This window comes from Accipiter gentilis, chromosome 14, assembly GCF_929443795.1.
Source record: "Accipiter gentilis chromosome 14, bAccGen1.1, whole genome shotgun sequence".
Classification (NCBI taxonomy): Eukaryota; Metazoa; Chordata; class Aves; order Accipitriformes; family Accipitridae; genus Astur; species Astur gentilis.
In genome coordinates, this window is record NC_064893.1 from 33,362,822 (window position 1) to 33,381,825 (window position 19,004).

General features: G+C 58.9%; 1 protein-coding gene across 1 annotated transcript; it reads left to right on the top strand.

Annotated features, from left to right (window-relative positions):
• On the top strand, positions 1 to 18,094 carry DNMT3B (DNA methyltransferase 3 beta). The gene is made up of 19 exons (XM_049816561.1): positions 1 to 81; positions 3,428 to 3,572; positions 4,288 to 4,397; positions 5,661 to 5,813; positions 6,277 to 6,468; positions 7,966 to 8,124; positions 8,925 to 9,032; positions 10,149 to 10,290; positions 10,684 to 10,812; positions 11,270 to 11,314; positions 11,643 to 11,722; positions 12,009 to 12,121; positions 12,461 to 12,644; positions 12,901 to 12,985; positions 13,518 to 13,663; positions 13,820 to 13,910; positions 14,184 to 14,332; positions 14,985 to 15,070; positions 17,872 to 18,094. The coding sequence occupies exons 2-19, from the start codon at positions 3,434 to 3,436 to the stop codon at positions 18,011 to 18,013; spliced, it is 2,253 nt and encodes a 750-aa protein (XP_049672518.1). The 5' UTR covers positions 1 to 81; positions 3,428 to 3,433; the 3' UTR covers positions 18,014 to 18,094.
• The last annotated feature ends 910 nt before the right edge of the window (positions 18,095 to 19,004 follow it).

Genomic DNA, 19,004 nt, shown 5'->3' on the forward strand with positions numbered 1-19,004 from the left:
GCCCGAGCCAGGCTGGGGGAGCAGCCCCGGGCCCGGGGGCAGCGGGGTCCGGAGGCAGGACCCTGCCGGGACACCTCGCAGGTGAGCGCAGCCGCTCTGCTCTGCTCGCTCCGGGGCAGCCGCCGAGCTCGGCCGGGCAGGGACCGGGAGTCTCTCGAAGCGGTTAAATATTGTGGCACGGTCTTTAAGCAGTTTGGCAAACCTTAAAGAAACTGGTATTGCAAAACTAAGGCGGGATCCGGAGTCAGCGGGTTCATTGTCTCGGTGGGGTATCGCTGCGGGGCACGTCCTGGTCACCAGGCAGCGTCGGGGCTGCCGCTAGCACCCATCTCTTGGGGAGCTTTGAGCATCGGAGCTGGAATCCTGCGTTATTTTGTTCTTCGGGGGTTCTCGTACGAGGCGTATGGCTGCAGCGCGCGCCTGTATGTTTGCAGTGCATTAAGCAATGCAAACACTGCGGTGCTGTTTTTCTCCTCCTCCCGTGAGACAGAACATGTGAGGGGAGTGCTCTGTTTCTTATTATTTTCGTAATGCCCTGTGTGCACATGTTGGTGTGCGTTCCTGCGAGGGGAGGCGAGGACAAAGAGCCGAGCCTTCCTCCCGAGCAGGAGGTGGTGAGGCTTGCGAGGATGGTGGCTCCTGCGAGAGATCCTCTGCGGTCAGAGAGTCCGGACGGCCCTCTTCAGCAGGCAGGACGCTCTCGGGCGTGCGGCCTCGTTGTTTGGCGCAAAAGGCAGCGGCTGTAGGAGAGGGGATGCGAATGGCAGTCCCGCTGCCTAGGTGTAGGTTTTTGGGAAAGGGAGACTTTAACTTGCTTTGTAGTTTGGGTCGCGTGTGGTGTTCCTTCTCCTGCTTGCATATCGGAGGATGGTGACGGGACGTCCTCGAGTGATCTTGGGTGGTGCAGCTGGAGAAGCGCGTGGAGCAAACGGTGCGTATGCTCCTGCGTATCCGCTGCTTGCTCCTGCACGTAGGCTGCAGGCCCTGCCTGCGCCCAGCGAGCTAAAATGCTGTGCTGACGCCGGTGCCTGTGGCCAGGTCCCACGGACCGGCAGAGCTGTGGAGTGTGCTCCCCAGCTCTGCCACGGAGCAGTTCCTTCCAGAGTGATCACTCTTTTTTCCCACTTTATAACTGGAACAAAGACGATGTCAGAGCTCCCCAAGCACGTGGCAAAGCTGAGCGTGGCACATCGGGTGCTCGGTCCTGGCTGTGTATCCTGGGGAGACCTGGCCACTGTGTCACCCCCCGTCCGCCTCCCCAGCACAGAACTGGCCAGGACACGCTCGTCCGATTGCCTGCTGCGGGCTGGCCGTGCCGGGCACGGGGTAGCCCTGGGGCTGGGAAAGGAGAAGCCATTTCGAGGTGCAAGTTTGAACCTTCTGGGCTCAGGCTCCTCTCTGAGGCTCCCAAACAGGCTCTCCTGACAAAGGACCGAATGCAAAGGTCCTCTGAAGCTCCTGGCAGGGTTTTGAGGGTGCAGATGTTTTGCAGGGCTGGGAGGTGGCCGTGCCTGCTCCTGTTCTCCCTGGATCTTACTGGCCTCACGCTGCCCCGTCTCCCTGTCCCCAGCCTCTTCTCTGGGTCACCCTCATGCTAAGAGAGCAGCATATCCTCTCGCACCTATGGATTTGCAAGTGAGAGTCACTATTTTTTTGGCGAGATTTGCTATTTTTTTGTGGCAGCATTGCTGCTGGCTATGATTGCTGCCATTCTGCAGCATCACAGCCTGGGGAGGGGGAGCAGACCCTGGAGGAGCTGACCCGGCTGTGCTGCGCCGGGGCGTATTGCTGCATCCGAGAGCATCCGGGGCCGGCGTGCGTGGGGCTGGTGTGTGGGACCGGCCGCCCGGGCCGGGGGCAGCCCGGCGAGTCTGGGCAGCTCCCAGGAATTGTTCGTCGGGTCTGGGAGCAGATGTGCTGCAGCAGTGGGATTTCTGCACACAGCTGTAGGGATTTATGCAGCTTTAGACTCCCTCTGGTGCCATTCCTCTCCTTCTCGTCCCTTTGTTGAGCAGACATGTCTGGGGCTGGGGGAGAGGCAGGACGTGCACCCAGGGGCTCTGCCTGCGGAGGTGGGCACCGGACACCTGTTTTCCTTCATGTTTGGATGTTACCAGGGTTTTAACGCTGGCCTCGGCATCTGAGGGCATCCGTCAAATCCCGACTGGTCTTTGTTTGTCAGAGGTGCTGACAGATGATCTCAAAGCAGAAATCTCAATTGTTGGGGAAGCAGTTGGAGGCGATGCTGAGCGAGAACGCTGGGGAGGGGATGGTGGGGCTTGAGCCTGGGGTCTCTTTGGAGCTGGGGCGGGGATTGCTTTTGCTTCCTAACAGGGCCTTAGGTGGGTAAAGCCCTGCTTGCTCCTTAGCTCGCTGAGCTGAGTTAACGTGCTCCTGAAATGACTGTGCTGGCAAAGGGGCAAGTTGCAGCACAGATCCATAGCCCAGCAATGAGGCAGCTTCGTTAGCGTAGTCCCGGGTGCCTCTGGGAGAGTCTGGGAGCTTCCACTTCCGAAAACAGGATCCAGGGAGGGCACCCGAGGGAAGGCAGAGGCATTTGGGTGCAGGCAAGGTCTGCCCCACCTCTCCTGGGGGGGACGCCTGGCCGGGCTTTATCTGCGCAGCAGCAGCTCCTGGGGGGGGGACGGGGACAGGGGGACGGGACGCTGGCACTCGCTTTCTCTGGCCCCCCCCGGGGCAGGGGGTGGTGGTCCGTGAGCCTTGCCAGCACAGACCCCTGCCCTGCCCCTTCGCTGCGGGTGCGGAAGGGGGAGCCAAGGCCAGGAGGGGTGGGGGGAGCGGGGGGCAGGAGGAGTTTTCTTTTTTCCCTTTGGGAGAGTTAAACTCGCTGCAGGCGCCAGGACTTTGCCCCCCGTGGCGAGCTGTCCGCCGTGTCCCGCTGCTGCTGTAACAGCCCACCCACTGCCGGGTGTGCTGGGTGTGCTGGGCAGCCAGAGCATGGTGAGGCTGGTGCTGCGGTGGGGGTGGGATGTCCCCTGGTTTTTGCAGGGTGGCTGGGAAGGGCAGCTCCCCTCTGGACAGGCTCTCGAGCTGTGGCCGGGAGCGTGCCGGCAGAGCCAGCCTGGGCTGGCGGCACCGAGCCCCGGAGCGCTCCATGGCGGACGGATGGCAGGGCTGGGCCAGCGCAGCCCTGGGGACGAGCCCTGGTGCTTCCCCAAGGACAAGCAGGTTGTGTCTGGGGCCTCTCGTTTGCTGGAGCTGGTGGATCTTCAGGGCCACCGCATTTGTGGGGAGGTTTTGTCCAGGTCTCCGTTAGCTCCCAGTACCGCTCCAGGTGCGTCTCCGGTCAGACCCCTCTGCTAAGGGCATGAGAAGTTGTGGCTGGCTTGAAGAGCTTACGCTGTCCGCTTTGCCTTCCCTGGGGCTTTCTGCATGGCTAAATTTCCTTTCCACTCTGGTTCCACAGGCGACCATGAAAAAGGACAAGAGCCACGGTGGGGATGAGGCAGACTGCAGGGCAGAGCTGATCCTCATCAACGGGGACTGCACCGATCCTCCTAACGATGAACCTGCCCTTCTTCTGGAGGCGAATGGGAAGCCCAGCACTCCAGGTGAGTCTTTCTGCGCCGTGCCCAGGATGCACAGGGGTGCAGGGGGCCAGGGGTCTCCCAGCCACTGTCCCGAGGGCTTGCTGGGGGGTTGCAGCATCGTGACCGTGGCTGGGGTCCCTCTGTGACTCCACTGGGTTTCTGCTTTTTGGCGGCACATCCAGGTCATGGCGACGGAAGCGGTTGTAGAAATGGGTGCCATGCTGGGACACTGGCTCTGCCCCTTGATGGTTTAAACCCCCGGGAACAAGGGAGTCGGGGAGCCCCCCAACACCTGAGGAGCGCTGCCGGCCCGAGGGGCTGCGTCGCAGCTCCTGGGATACTCTGGTCGTGGTCCCCAAATCCCACCTCTAGGGTTCGGGAGGTCCTGCTGTAAAGGAACTGGTGGCGAGCCCTGAATAGCAGGCATATGGTTTCCTTATGCTTCTGCGCTTTTGGGAATGAAAAAGGGCATAAGAAGGTCCTCGCACTTGCTATTAGAGTCGCTCCCAGTTTTGGGGCAGGTGGGTGATCTGGGACTGCCAGTGTCGGCGGTACCGTGATGGGGAGCCTCGGGGACATCGCTTCTCTTCTGCTCTTGGCCACGTTTCTCCAAGATGAGGTTTCGGTCTCCTCAAATCACGCCTTGCTGCTTGGAGCAGTCACGGGTGGAGGCGTGCGGGGGCACGGCCAGGACAGCTCACGGAGCCTGAGGCTGCTCTGCCTTGTCCCTGCGCAGATGCTGGGGGCCTGGGGCTGCCGTCCCTGAAGAACAACAAGAAGGTGAGCAAGGGAGAGCTCTCCAAGGACGACCTGTCCTGGCCGCTCGCTCTCACGGGGGCACAGGAGGTAAGTGCTTGCCAAGGCTGCTCTAAGACCTTGCCGCCCAGGGGCTTTGTGGGCTGTCTGCGGGGGGCAGCTGGTGCCCGTGACCCTCGCCTGTTCCCTGCCAGGGCGGCTCTTGCATTCGGTGCCGGGGGAACGGTCCAATGGCAGATGCAATATTCATTTACAAGCATAAAATTTGTTTTCATTTTTAAATTCCTGATTTACATTATGACAGCAGCAGCAGGAGGGTGTGGTGCGTGATGCAGCAATGCCCACTATGTGTTGCAGCAGTCTCATAATTATTATGCTGATATTTTCTTTAAAAAGTCTTGACCATATTGATGAACTGAAGCATCTTGCATCTCCCACTCTTAGGGTGGCCTGCTTTTAGCTGCTTTGGGGCTGGATCCCAGTTTTGCTCCACGCCCCGCCTCCCCCCCAGCCCTTTTGTTGACTAGGTTGACAAACCTCCAGGGTCTGGAAGCATTTTTGCCTTCTGGCTTTATTGTTTTGACTTTGAAATAAAACCCCAAGGTTGGAGATCTGCCTGTGATGAGGCAGCTTCCAAAAAAAAAGGCCCATAAATCCAACTGTGGTGAAGAATTCTGCTTTCCCACTATGTCTGGTTCAGGGGCTCTTCACTTGCAAAATCTCATTTCATTTTGAACCTCTGTTATGCCGGATGCAGGAAACATGCCTGGGTTAGACTGTTTGTAAACTGCGGCTGCTGAAACCGCAGGGGAAAGGCTGCCCTGGGCGCCTTCGCAGGGCTGGGCTGTGGGAGGGAGCGCACCCACACCTGTGTGAGAGCACCCACGCGTGTGTGAGTGGGGTGCCATGCCTGGGATGGCTGCTGTGCCGGGGTCTGCGGCTCTCCCGGTGGCCAGTCCTCCCGGCTGCTGGCTCCCGCTGCTCTCGGTCGCACTGCTGTGGCTGTAGCTGTGAGGAGGGAGGGTATGGGAGGGTATAGTCGAGGATGCACATGTCAGCTGGAAACAAAAGTTGATGTAAGTAGCTGCTGGTGGGTGCTGGGGGCTGCGGCAGTGGGTGCACCAGAGCACGGCTGTGCAGCCCAGCAGAGATGCTGTGAAGTGCGTGGTTGCACCAAAGGGCTCACCCCGAGGGGCTTTCCCGCAGCCGTCCGCGCTCCTTTTGCCATCCCCGTCCCCAGGGCTCCGGCACTGCCGGTGCCCAGCCCTGAGGAGCACGGGCTGTCCCCGTTCCCACACGCCGCTGGTGTGGGGAAGGCATCCGTGCCACGGCACGTCTCTCTTCTGGTTGCAGGTGCGGCCCCGGGGCAGCGCTGGTTGGGAGAGCAGCCTCAGGCAGAAGCCCCCCGTCCGCCTCATCTTCCAGGCAGGGCAGACCCGGCACGAGATGAAGATCAAGGAAACAAACAGCGTGGAGCCTCTCAGGGACCTGCCAGGTCCCCCGCGGGTGAGGGTCTGTGCGGGGCCAGGGCTTCCCTGGAGCTCCGGAGATCTGCACTTCTGCTGCGCCTTGGCCAAGTGGCTTCAGACATGTTGCAGCCTCTCTGTGCCTCAGTTTCCCCTGTGGGAGTTGCGGGGGGTGTGCGCTGTTGCTTGCCCCTGCTGTGAACTAACTGGGTGCTTTGAACGCCCTGGGATGAATTGGGGAGAGCGAAAGGGAGGAGAGCAAGCGGTGCACTGTTTTCTGCGTGTCTTGTAAGTAAAAGCAGAGCAGTTCTCCCTCAGACGCCCCAGCCCTGGGCTCTCCCCTCCGTTCCTGGCTGCAGCAGTGTCCCTGCTCCCTGGCTCCCTCTCTCCGCTCTCCCAATCCCCAGCTGTGGGGCTGGGGGTGACGTGGGGCAGGTCTCTGCTCTCCCCTGCTCCTCTCCCTCTCCCTGCCACACTAACGCTCTGCTCCCTCTGCTCCGCAGAGCTCCAAGCGGCGCTCGGCCCCGTCCATCCCCATGACCACCATCGACCTGACGGAGGAGGACTCCCGGGACTCGTCCCGCAGCAGCAGCACGCTCTCCGGCAGCAGCTCCCAGGAGGGCCAGAACGGCTCCACCGAGCTGGGGGCCGAGGAGCCGGAGAGCAGAGACGTGGGGATGGCACTGGAGTACCAGGTACGGAGGGGCCAAACTCTGCTCCTGCACTGAGATCCTGTGCGTGGGACGGTGCGGGGTGAGGATGAGCCTTCCTGGCTTGTCTCAAGCCTGCAAGCAAGGGGACCTTCTGGAAACCTCATTGCTGCTTCTCCTGCCTCCTCTTCCCTGCCTGCCCTTCCCTGTGTGTCCAGTGTGTGATGGTGCTGGGCTGTCCCTGTCCGTCGGGCAGCAGCAGGGTCGGTGCTGAGCAGGGACCAGCCCTGCGGAGCCACCTCCTGTGACACGCGTGGGGCTGCAAAACCTCCAAGGGCCCCCGAGAGACACGTGTGCGGCACACGCCGAGCTGGCAGCCGTGCCATGCCCTGCCGAGACAGGCAGTTGCATGTGCAAAAAATGTTTCTGTCGGGGGATGCTGGAGAGAAACGAAGCTGCTGGAGCTGCAGAGAGTGATTCAGTGCCTGCGGGCGGCAGGGCAGGGCCCGAGACTTGCAGGAACTGGGCAATTGCATCTTGCTGCATAATTAGGTGCCTAATTGCAGAACAAAGCTGGGAAGGAGGGCTCTGCAGGCTGAGGTGACTGCTGCTGCGCGAGGTCCCTCCCCAAGCACAGCACCGTGCCGGTGTGGCCCCCGTCAGGCCGCCTGTTGGCGGCCCTTGCCGTGGTCATGCCAAAATTCCCAGCTTTTCTTTTTCTTCTCTCTGTTTTTGCTCTGCCCTGTGGGAACAAGAGGAGGGTGGGCGCCCTCTCCCTGGGGTGCAGCCAGATGAGCTGAGCCGCGAGCCCTGTGAAGGTTGTGCCAAGGAGCATCCCCGTCTGCTTGGGGAGCCCGGGGAGCAACTTCGGTGCAAAGTCCTGCCTGTGGCAGGCAGGGCACGTAGCATCCCCGGCTGTGCTTTCCATATCCCTCGGCTTGGGCCGTGCCTCGAGGCTCGGCAGCAGCGCGCAGTGAGCCAAGTTCTCCGATGGGCGAGGGGATCGGGAGAGTCTGCCTGCGCTCCCTGGAGCGGCTGCCCGCCCGTCTTGCCCGTTCCCTTCCCCGGGACGGCTGCAAGCCAGCCCTTCTGTGACAGCCGGAGCTTCCTAGCTGCTGGTTTGTGTGGGTGCAGGAAAAGGCATCCCGGTATTTGCAGAGACCCCGGGAGTGCAGACAGGAGTGGGCACGCACGGGCGCCGGTGCCAGGAGGGCTGTGCAGGAGAGAGCACGCACCGCACCGTGCATGCCAGGCGCTGGGCTTGGTGTGAGGCTGGCAATGCCGAGCTCCGGCATGGTGCAGGGCTGGGAGCCAGCACTGCGGGGGCTGTGTTGTGCCATTTTTTTGAGGGAGTGGGGTGCAGCTTTTGGAGATCATTGCGCAGAGGTCCACGTGTGTGACTTGACTCCAGTGGCTGACACGCGTGGCGGAGCGGCTCTGCAGGGTGCTCCGTGGCTGTTCCCCCACGCTCCAGGGCTCTCCTGCAGACCTGCTTGGATAAAACGCTTTTGGCTGATCTGTGTTGACCTCTTTTGCTTTCAGGACGGGAAGGAATTTGGAATTGGGGAGCTCGTCTGGGGAAAGATCAAAGGTTTCTCCTGGTGGCCTGCGATTGTCGTCTCCTACAGAGCCACCGCCAAGCGCCAGGCTGTCTCAGGCATGCGGTGGGTGCAGTGGTTCGGAGACGGGAAATTCTCCGAGGTAAGCCTGCTGCCTGCCCCTGCCTGCGCCCGGCTTCGCCCAGGCTGGATTCCCCTGCCCTGCGCATTTCTGCCGCCTGTCCCACTCCTGGGGCTGCCTCTGGGGTGTGCGTGCGCCTAGCTGCAGCCTCCCGTGGGCAGGAACCCCGGTGTTTAGCATAGTCAGGCTCTGGCATGCTCTCGTGGCTCCCATGTCTGTAACTAATGGCTGGTTACCATAAGTTGGTAAGAGGATCCAGCGATGGGGACGTCTGCCCGGCCCCTTCGCAGGGTTTTGTCCAAGCCCTGGCCTCTAGGGCTGCCCCCATTGCTCCCTGCCCGGTGAGGGATGCCCTCCCGGAGCCCCATCAGCCCTTGGCCGTCCCGTGCCTTCCCTGGGCTGCAGGCAAGAGGGAGGGAAGTGCTGTGGCGTGCCGGCTGTGCTGGCTGTGCCGGCAGAGGTGTGGTGCCAGCAGAGGGTGCAAAACACCCGTCCTAGTCACGAATGCAATGGTTCTAGTCATGAGCGCAATGGTCCTGGTCATGAGTGCCTTGCCACTGCCTCTGCCCTCCTCTCTCTGCCGCTGGTCGCCCTCTGCAACGCTGACGCTGGCCTTCCTCACGCGGCTGCACGGTGCAGACAAAGCCCCAGCGGCGTGACGCGGCTGCAGCCCAGCACCCTCGGCTGCAGCGTGAGAGCCGTGCTGGGAGCCGCTGTGCCGCAGGGCCGGTTCTGCGGCACAGGGTCACAGTGCCGTGGGGGACATGGCCGATGCGAGGCATGCCCGTGCCTGCTGGTAAGCTTTTGTCGCTCTCTTCCAGGTTTCTGCAGACAAGCTGGTGGGACTGATGGCCTTTAGGCAGCATTTCAATTCTTCCACGTTTAATAAGCTGGTCTCCTACCGACGAGCCATATACCATGCCCTGGAGGTAACTGCGGAGCAGAGCTGGGGTTGGATCGATAAGGTGCCAAGCGAAGGGGCTGGGCTCTGCGGGGGGCAGCGGGGTGCAGGGAGAGATGAGGGATGCAGGGAGAGATGAGGGATGCAGGGAGAGATGAGGGATGCAGGGAGAGATGAGGGGTGCAGGGAGAGATGAGGGATGCAGGGAGAGATGAGGGGTGCAGGGAGAGATGAGGGATGCAGGGAGAGATGAGGGGTGCAGCCCAGGCACCTGCAGAGCTCTGGCAGTGTGTGTGTGGGTGGTTGGGGCTGGGGCTTCGCAGCTTTGCCCCTGCACATTGCTCTGCTTTGCATCTGGATAATGCCTGTGAATCACCTTGAGAGCGATCAGTGAGGGAGATCCTGAAACAATCCAGAATTAATCTTTCCCCCATCTGCTGGGGTGATGTGGACAGATGTTTGTAGGAAAACCCTCCTTTCTCTGCTGGGACTATTTCCAAGTGCAGCTGTGGGGCCAAACTCTGCTTATCCCAGGGGATTCGGGAGTAACTGCTGCTGCTCCAGGGTCTCGCTGCTGCAGAAACCCCCGGGGCCAGGCTCTCTCGGGGGGCTCTGACGTGTGGCAGAATTGGGGTTACAAGGCAGTGTCACGCTGGCAGGACGTGTCCTGGGCTGGTTCCTGATGCCCTTTGCAGTCTGGGCTGGCACTGAGCACCCCGTGGGTCTGATCCCCACCCAGGGGATGCACCGCGCTCCGGGTTGCGGTGCTGCAAACCCACAGGCACCTCTTCTTCTTCTGCCTTTTCTTTGCTTTCTGTTGCTTGCCAGGGAGCAGAGTCTGGGCAAGAGCTGGGGCTGGGCTGTCCCTGCTCCCAGCTAGGTTGGGGCTGGTGGGGGACAGACGGGCTCATTACGGGGAGGGGAAGCACAGGAGCGTGGCCGAGGGCACACCCAGCGCCGGAATCCGGCAGCTGCCGCCGTGCCGGGATGCCGAGCCCTGCGCGCGTGTGTGCATGGTGGGGAGGGGGCCTGGGACCGCGGCCACGGCAGGCACGTGGGCTGTGCACGCTGCAGCCGGGCTGCTCCCCGGTCAGGGACCAGCCCCGGTCACCCTGGCCCATGCCGTCCCTCTTTTTCTCGGCAGGTTGCCCGGAGCCGGTCGGGGAAGACGTTTACAGGGGCCCCTGGGGAGTCCCTGGAGGAGCAGCTGAAGCCCATGATCGACTGGGCGCTCACCGGCTTCAAACCCTTGGGCTTCAAGGGCCTGAGACCACCCAAAGCCTCGGGTGAGGTGGTGGCAGGAGCTGGATGTGGGGCTGGCGTGGGCAGCGGCCACTGGTGCCCAGCAGCTGCGGCCAGCCCTGGCCGAGGCTGCTTGCCCTCTGCCGCAGCCGTGCTGGCCCGGTCCTGAGGTGGCCCTGGGGCTCCTCGCTCCTCACTGGGGTCCCCCCCAGCAGCACTGCAAACAGGCAGAGTAAAACGCCCTCAGAGCCATTGCTCCTGGAAGTCAATGACCTGGCTGAGCCTCGAGCCATGCGTGGGGAGCCCCGGTGGTCAGGAGGGGCTTTGCTTTTGGCTGGGGTGGGACCTGGCAGGGATCGGCTGGAGGTGTCCGCCCGTGTCCTGGGGAGTTCCCGGGACCGGAGGCTTGTCCCCAGGGAGCCACCTTTCCCTTGCAGATAACGGGGCCCTGAGGAACGGGACGGAGGAGGTGCTGTCCCTCGAGCAGTGCCCCCCCACCAAGAGGCTGAAGACCAACCCCTGCAACAACAGCAAGGAGCAGCGGGTGGAAGAGGACCAGACCCGAGGTAACCGGCAGTGAGAGCCGGGGAGCAGCGTGGCCTGGGGTGTGCATCCTGAAAAAGCACCGGGAAACTTCTGGGAAAGGGCTCGGCTCTTCCCCAGGGGCCGTGAGCTTGGTTTCCAAAGGCAAAAGCTTTTGTGGTCTCCTGTTGCTCACTTGTGCCTTATGAGACACCAGCAGACCCAACTGCAAGACATGGTGCCACAAGCTGGGCTCCATTAATTGCTCAGCTTGGAAATGATCTGTGTGTTGCTACTTTGAGCTTTAGCTCTAATATCTCCAGCTGTGAAAGGACACGGGTTTTGCACCAAAATATGCCCATGGCCTGCCCTCTCTGTGCAATGCTCAGCAAAGCTGTAGCAGTTCTAATGCAAGAAATAAGGCATCTGTAAGTAGAGTGCATTTACAGTTTGTTACATAAGGAATGATAAATCTCTCTCTTTTTTTTTAATTTTATAAAGAGCAAATGGTTTCCGAAGTTACGAACAACAGTGGGAGTCTCGAAGGTAATAGATTGCCCTACCTCTCTTGGGAAAAGGTGTGGGCTGATGCAGGTGCTTGCAGCCAGCACTAGGCAAAGATCGCGGGTCCCTTTTTAACGGCACCGTGCAGAAAGGGGGAAGGTGCTGAGATTGCAGATTGCTGGGCCTCCCTTGGCGTGGAGGGGGACAGGCGGGGGCCTGTTCCTGGGGGAGCCACAGCTGCATCTGGACCTGCCGGCGGTTCAGACGAGAGGCTCCAGCCCCTGCAGCCCGCGGTGGGGTGGCGGTGCAGGGTCCGCACTCCTGCATGGAGCTCCCTACCCCGGGGTGAGCGGAGCTCTCTGTCACACAGACAGCTGTTTGTCCTGCGGGAGGAGAAACCCGGCCACCTTTCATCCGCTGTTTGAGGGGGGCCTCTGCCAGACGTGCAGGGTAAGTGCCGCCGTGCCGGGACCGAGCGGGAGCCTGGGGCCAGAGGATGGGGAGCAGAGTCCAGCCGGGCTGGGACAGGAGGGGTGACTGTGGCAGATCCTGACCATAGCTGTATCCACCACGGGGCTGTCCCTCGGCATGTTCTCTCCACTTGAAGCACTGAGGATGTGTGCCTCCGAGGTCTCGGCATGCACCGTGGACGGAGCAAAGCTGTGTTCTCTCTTCACCCTCTGAGCACAGATCCTGATCCTCTGTCCCTTTCTCCTCCCGGCTGTCCTTTTGCTAGGATAGATTCCTGGAGCTCTTCTACATGTACGACGAGGACGGCTACCAGTCCTACTGCACTGTCTGCTGCGAAGGCAAGGAGCTGCTGCTCTGCAGCAACGCCAGCTGCTGCAGGTGGGCCCCGTCTCTGCAGCCGCAAGCAAGCAGGATTGTGTGTGAGCCTGGGCAGGGCGCTGCACTGGCCACCACACAGCACATCCCAGCACAGCCCACCCATCCCCGCTGAGCCACTCTGCGCCTGAATAAGTCCTGGGGAGGACAGCAGGAGCTTTACCTGCGCCTGCGTCACCAGCTTGCGTTAGCAGCCTAAAAAAACAAGGATACTGCATAGAAAAACGTCCTGCAAAGCGGGGTGGGGGCTCCGGTGCATGGCAGGGGAGAGTGCAGGAGAGGCTGGGGTGACCCAGAGGGGTTTCTGGAGGTGACGGGCGTGAGGTGTTGTGGTTTGGGCAGGTGCTTCTGCGTGGAGTGTCTGGAGGTGCTGGTGGGGCGAGGGACGTCGGCCAAGGCAAAAGAGCAGGAGCCCTGGAACTGCTACATGTGCCAGCCCCAGAGGAGCTACGGGGTGCTGCAGCGCCGGCAGGACTGGAACACCCGTCTGCAGGACTTCTTCACCAGTGACAAGGGACAGGAATATGTAAGGGCTGTGGGCAGGCGAGCCCAGTGCGCTGGGCTTTGGAGGAGAGGGCCGCAGAGGGCAGGGTGAACGGCTCAAAATTCCTTGGCCCTCTGCCTTGGTTGTGCTCATCTACCCTCTCCACGGGTGCTGGGCTCTTGGCCCTGCAGATGCTCCCCTAAAGGTGGAGGCGATGCCTGTAGAGCCAAGGTTTGGCCTCACAGAGCATCACAGCACTGCCCAGAGCTGGGGCTTCATTGGTGTCCTTTCATTGCAGGCTGCACCCAAAATCTACCCAACGGTCCCACCAGCGAAGAGGAGACCCATTCGGGTGCTCTCTTTATTTGATGGCATAGCAACAGGTGAGGCACTGGAAGAACACTGTCCTGGTGGCTTGCAACACTGGATGTCAGGGTTGAATAGTTTACTGGCCTCAAACCTGTCTCTGAAAGCTTGGTGGGGAGAAGGGGATGAGGGGCAGGGGGATCCCCCTCAGAAGGGAATGAGGGCAGGGGCTCCCCTTCCTGCTGGACGGGGCTGTGGAGGACGGAGGGGTGGAGAGGTGGAGGGAGGGCATGCTGCACCGAGTGCCATCTTAGATGGCTGGTTTCACTGAGAAGCAAGAGCTGTGGGAGTGCTGGTAACCTGGCCTCTGGTGAAGAAGTGCCTGAAGGCAACTGGTTTGACTCAGTTCACTCAGCTCTGGAGTTCTGCTTTCTGGGAGCAAACCTGCCTGGAGGAGTGGATCAAAAAAATAGTTTGCTCCTCCAGAAGTCCTGTGTGACTGCACCCACCTAGGACATGCAAGAGTCGCCACATCGAGCTTCTGTGCTGACGAAGGAGACTGGGAGAATAAAGAGAGCAGTGCAACCTCAGACCTCTGTCCCTTGGCAGGATACCTGGTGCTGAAGGACTTGGGCATCCAAGTGGAGAAGTACATTGCCTCGGAGATCTGTGAAGACCCCATTGCTGTGGGCACCACACGGCAGGAGGGCAACATCACCTACGTGCACGACGTCAGGAACATAACCAAGAGAAATGTGAGCGCTGCTTCTGCGGGAGGGCTGGGGAACGCGGCACCACGGCCACGTGGGTCTTGCCTCACCAGCTCTGGGATGGGCTTGCCCCCCACCTTGCCAGGGAGGAGAAACCCCCTTACGTGGCATCTCCTAACTGGATCTGTCTGTTCGCTCTAGATTGAGGAGTGGGGTCCTTTTGACCTGGTGATCGGTGGAAGCCCCTGTAACGACCTCTCCCTTGTCAATCCAGCCAGGAAGGGGCTGTATGGTAAGGCTGCTTTGCCTCTGCAGGGCTGGGTACCCCCAGGGTGTTCCTGGGGTGCAGAGCCACCTTAAAAGTCCAAGGAAGTGGTTCAGCCCCAGTCTGTGTTGGTGGTGGCTCCCCTCTGAGTTGCAAATCATCCATCTGCAAAGCACAGGCTGTCTCCATGCCATCACAGTGGGGAGGGCAGCCAGGTCTCCGGACCCATGCCCCCCGTGCCGCAGCTGGTCCCAGCCTCTTGCCAGTCCCAAACCGCCGCTCCGGCTTTCTCCCTTGTAGAAGGAACCGGGAGGCTGTTCTTCGAATTTTACCACCTGCTCAACTACGCCCGTCCCAAGGCGGGAGAGGAGCGCCCCTTCTTTTGGATGTTCGAGAACATGGTGGCCATGAGGGTCAACGACAAGAGGGACATTTCTCGGTTTCTGGAGGTAGGGATTGCTGCCGGCTTTGGGAGAGGCGTCGGACCGGGAGATCCTTGCTGGGCTGTGCGAGGTGTGCGGAGGCTGTGAGGGTCTGGCTGTGGTTTTGTATGGCCCTGACACTGGAAAACCCCGGGCCTGATGCACACGCCAGGAATCAACTTTTTAGTCTTGGCTCTGGAATCCCCTCTGGCTTTCAGCAGGTTAACCCCGAGCACTAGTTCTCTAGGGGAAGGTTTTTGCCAGCCTTGCAGAAAGCATCTGTTCAGAGCAATGCCTGTTATTTCTAGGGAGAGGGAGGTCAGGGACTGGAAAGGATTTTTAACTCTCTGGTAGCCAAGGTGGGCTGTGGGTCAGCAGGGACCCCTGTGTGTAAAAAGTCCCACCAGAGGCTGATGGTCCTGATCCTGGCCCGGAGAAATCAGCACTGAAGCATGCTGTGATTTTCATTAGCTGCTGGCCACGGCTATGGCGTGGGAGCTCATGTGGCTGACCAGACTGTGCTCTGATGTGGAACAAGGGTTTGTTGGGGCTACATCCTTAAGAAGATTTGCTGAAGACTGAAGTCCCTGCAGTGCAGCGGAGAAGGGCTTTCCACGCAGGAGAGGGCTGAGCCCATACCTCCTCTAACTTTTATTTTCCCCCCTCTCGTGGCCTGCAGTGTAACCCAGTTATGATTGATGCTATCAAGATATCAGCTGCCCACCGAGCACGCTATTTCTGGGGCAACCTTCCAGGCATGAACAGGTAATCCTTTGCTGTCATTTTGAATCTCTCACTGTTTGTTCTGTTTTGTGGTGCTTGTGTGGTTCTTCTTTCCTCCTTGGCCCTAAGCCCAGCTCCTGGGAGCTGAAGAGCTGCAGCTCCCATATGGTGCAGTTTCCCTGCGGTGATGTGCACATGATAATGTGCTTGCTAATGAGCAGCGATGAGACTGTGGGAAAAGTATAGCAGCATCCCCTGCCCCGGACCTGAAGCCTGTGGAGGCAAGAGTGACAGGGCTTGTGCAGGATGCTGTGTGGTGCGTCTGGCTTGGGGATACATGTGCACCAGCCTTTAAGACCCAGGCTGATGTGGGGGTGCTGTATGGCAGCCCCGGTCAGTGCCGTGCAGGGGTTTGCCGGAGATAAACCTGAGCAGCCGCCTTGGCTGGGGCCGCTCAGCCCGGTGTGGCAGCACAGGGAAGCTCACGCTACAGCAGGCGGCTGCTGCGGCAAAGCACGACTGCTCTCCTCCAAACTTTGTTCACACCTCGTAGCACCCCGAATTCATGGCAAAACACAACAGAAGGAGTTGAAGTAGATTAAAATCCAATTACTAGCAGTTCTGCACACCAAATACTCCTAGCAACAAAACCCGGAGTTTTCTCACAGTGAATGCCTCAGCCAGTAAACACAGACTGGGTTTAAATATTTTCGCTTGTTTGTATTCAAATTGCCAGTATTTGTTGGGAGTTAAAACTAATTAAAGCAGAGCTAGAGGCATGTAGGTATTTGAAAGTGAAATAGCAATTACCGAGCCTTTGTCCTGTCATGCCATTTGAAATGGCACTTGAACTTTCATCTGATTGTAGGGAGGCGGAAGCCCCAGCGCGATGACTCAGAGCTATCTCCATGAAATAGCCTGGGGCGATGCTTGCAGAGGTGCCTTGCTGAGCAGAGGCAGGCAGGGGCACAGGGCTCCTCCAAAAGCTTTTTACCAAGAAAAGCTACGGAGTGCACTGGGGAAAGGGGGTTGGCACTGCCTGGCCGTTAGGAATGGCTAACGAGGCTGGCGATACCGTTCCGGCTGCTACAGGGCTCTGACCATGCTGGGGAGCAGGGTGCCCGTCCCGTAGGAGACTTCTGAAGCTCTCCCTCCTCTCTGGGTGGCCCAGGAGGGGTGCTGCCCTGGGGAGAAGGGTGCCTGTGCCCGCCGTGGGAGGACCTGCTCTGGTCTAGCATGTGCCGGAGCGGGCAGAGGTGTGAGTTTATGGCGAACGACCTCTTAATGACTTGGTGGTTCCTTGGAGAGCGATCTATTGACCTCAGCCAAGCAGGAGAGGCTGCACGAAGACTTGACACACAGAGCTGGGAGGAGGAATTTTCTATTGTCTTTAGATATTTAGCATTTGCTTTTTACTCCCCACATTCAGTGCTAGTGCTGATTCCCGGCTGAGGGATTATTGATGGCTCTTCTGTTTTGCTTTTTATTTTCCTAATCCAATTTTATAATGGAGACAGCATGCTAGGGTCTTAATCCCTGCCAGCATCTTGCTTTAACTGGGGAACCTGAGCTCTGCTGGGGTGTGTTCCCAGGGGCATCGGCTGTTGGGTGTGCTGGTGGTGGTGGGCTGGGACCCTGCTGCAGCTCATGGGATGGCAGCGCTTCTGCTCCCTCCAATAACAGTCCGGAGCAGCGATGCTCTGGCATTTGACACTTCTGCTCTAGCCTTTGAGGCAGGCAATCTGTGGAGGTGACTGGTATTTTAGTAGGAAAGCAGTAGTGGATGTAGGAGAGGGCATTGGTGGGATGAACACATCACTGTATACTTCAGGAAAGCACGGCAGACCTGCTGCATTTCACTTGATGGGCTACACATTGGGGCACTTGGGTAAGACAAGAGCCCTGTACTGCATCCTGGATGTGAGAAAATGTCTCTTAAATTTCAGTAAGACTCAAAACCTGAGATGATAGTGACTACCCAGGGCTGCTGCTTTCCTGTCAGCTTCTCAGGGTGTACATCAACATCTCTTGTCCATCTTTTGGCCTACCCAGGGGTACTGGTGTTTCAGTACAGTGTATATCACTGCAGCTTAGCAGCTTAGTGGACTCCAGAGCCATAACAGAAAATTTTAGCATTGCTGGTGGTTAATTTTGGCTGACCTCACTTCAGTATCTGTAAATGTGCTGGTGCTGTGAGCCCCCGGAGCCGGGGCAGCTCGCTGTTCTCTGCCCACAGACATGTCCAGTGTAAGAGGTGCCTGCACATACTTGCCATGCGTAGACTTCCATGAGCCAGCAGGTGCAGCGCAGGGCTCCTTCATTCCTGCCTTCGCTCCCCGGGATGGGTCACATCCCGAGTCCACAGCTGGGTCTGGGCACTTGGTCCCCATCTGCAAGCAGGTTAAGTTGTATGGTACAGATAAGCTTGCACAGATAACGCGTGGGATGATTTGTCAGGCTACCTGTGTCCGCAGGAACGGGGCCGTGGGAGATGCGGGCACTGCTCTGCTCTGCTGCTGCCCTGGGGCGAGTCTGCCTCTGGCTCTGGGCAGAGCAGGAACGACTGCATCACCTTTGCCGAATGCTCTGAGGGCTTTGGGTGGAAAATGATAGGTGGTTCGCTTGCTGCCGCTCTGGGAAAGCTGGAGGAGAGCGCTGACTCTTAGCAGCGAAAAGCTTCTGCTCAGCAAGACTGTAAAACACAGGCTGGGGCTTAGGGGAGCCCCGGGCTGGCCGCGGGGATGGGACAGAGGGATGCTGTGTCCTGGCTGCAGCCGCTGGGCGCCGGGGGAGCGGGACAGCCACCAAGCCTCACCCACCCCTCTTCTGCCTCTGCTCCGCAGGATCTTTGGCTTCCCCCTCCACTACACGGATGTCTCCAACATCGGCCGCGGGGCTCGCCAGAAGCTGCTGGGGAGATCATGGAGCGTCCCCGTCATCCGGCACCTCTTTTCCCCGCTCAAGGATTACTTTGCCTGCGAATAGCAAGCCGAGCGTCCCTCGTCTCTCTGGTAAAGATGCACAGCTCCGCTGCCGTGGCGGGAGAGGGACGGGCACGGCCGCCAGACTCTGTCACGGCACCATTCCTCCCCGGCCACATGCTGCGGGAAGGCAGCCTGGCCCCGCAGGGAGAGCTGAGGAAATGTCTTTAACCAAAGAACCTGGCAGGGTAACTTTTCTTTAAAGGGACTAACGGCAGTGATACGTAGAAAATGATGGACAAAAGAGCTTTAATTACCCAGCGCAGGAAGCTCTATGCATAACTGATGAGACGGGAAGTCTCCTCCAGAGCATTAAATATTCCGTTTTAGCCTAGAGCTGGAAAGTCACAACTTGCTGAGCAGTAAGTGTGGAGGCAGCTGCCGGGGTGCTGCAGGCAAACTTGAACTATAGCGAATTATTGCTTTTCCTAAACAAACAAAACCTCTCTTGAAGCAACTGCCAAAAATCCCCAAACTGTAGCAGCAGGTGTAAGGGACCCTGGTCAGGTTACATACACTGAACATGCAGGATACAGAAACCAAATCTTTTTTATTTTTAAGACTTTTTTGATGAACTTTAATTTTGTTGTTTAACGTCTATTGCTGCTTTAAGGCATTACATAAGAATGTGGAGATTCCTAGACCTGAATGTAGCTGAAACTGAACTGTGAGGTGATAGAATTACTTTTCTAGCTAGAACTAAAGAAATATTGTTTTATACATGTTTGGCTGTAGTTTACAAATATTCACTACTTCCTTTTTAAAGCATCTAAAACTTTTCCTTACATTTTAAAATCCTGCTGAGTGGTTTGAAAGCTTACACAGTAATCAGAGCAGGGAGGATTTGGGCTCCAGTGTCCATAAAGGAAAATGTTCTCTGAGCATTCATTTCCCAAATGAATGTGTGTGTCGGCAGGAAGGATAGCGTAGTGGTCAATGTCATCTTCAAAATACAGCGCCCCAAATGTCATGTACGATGTCACAAACCCGAGCAG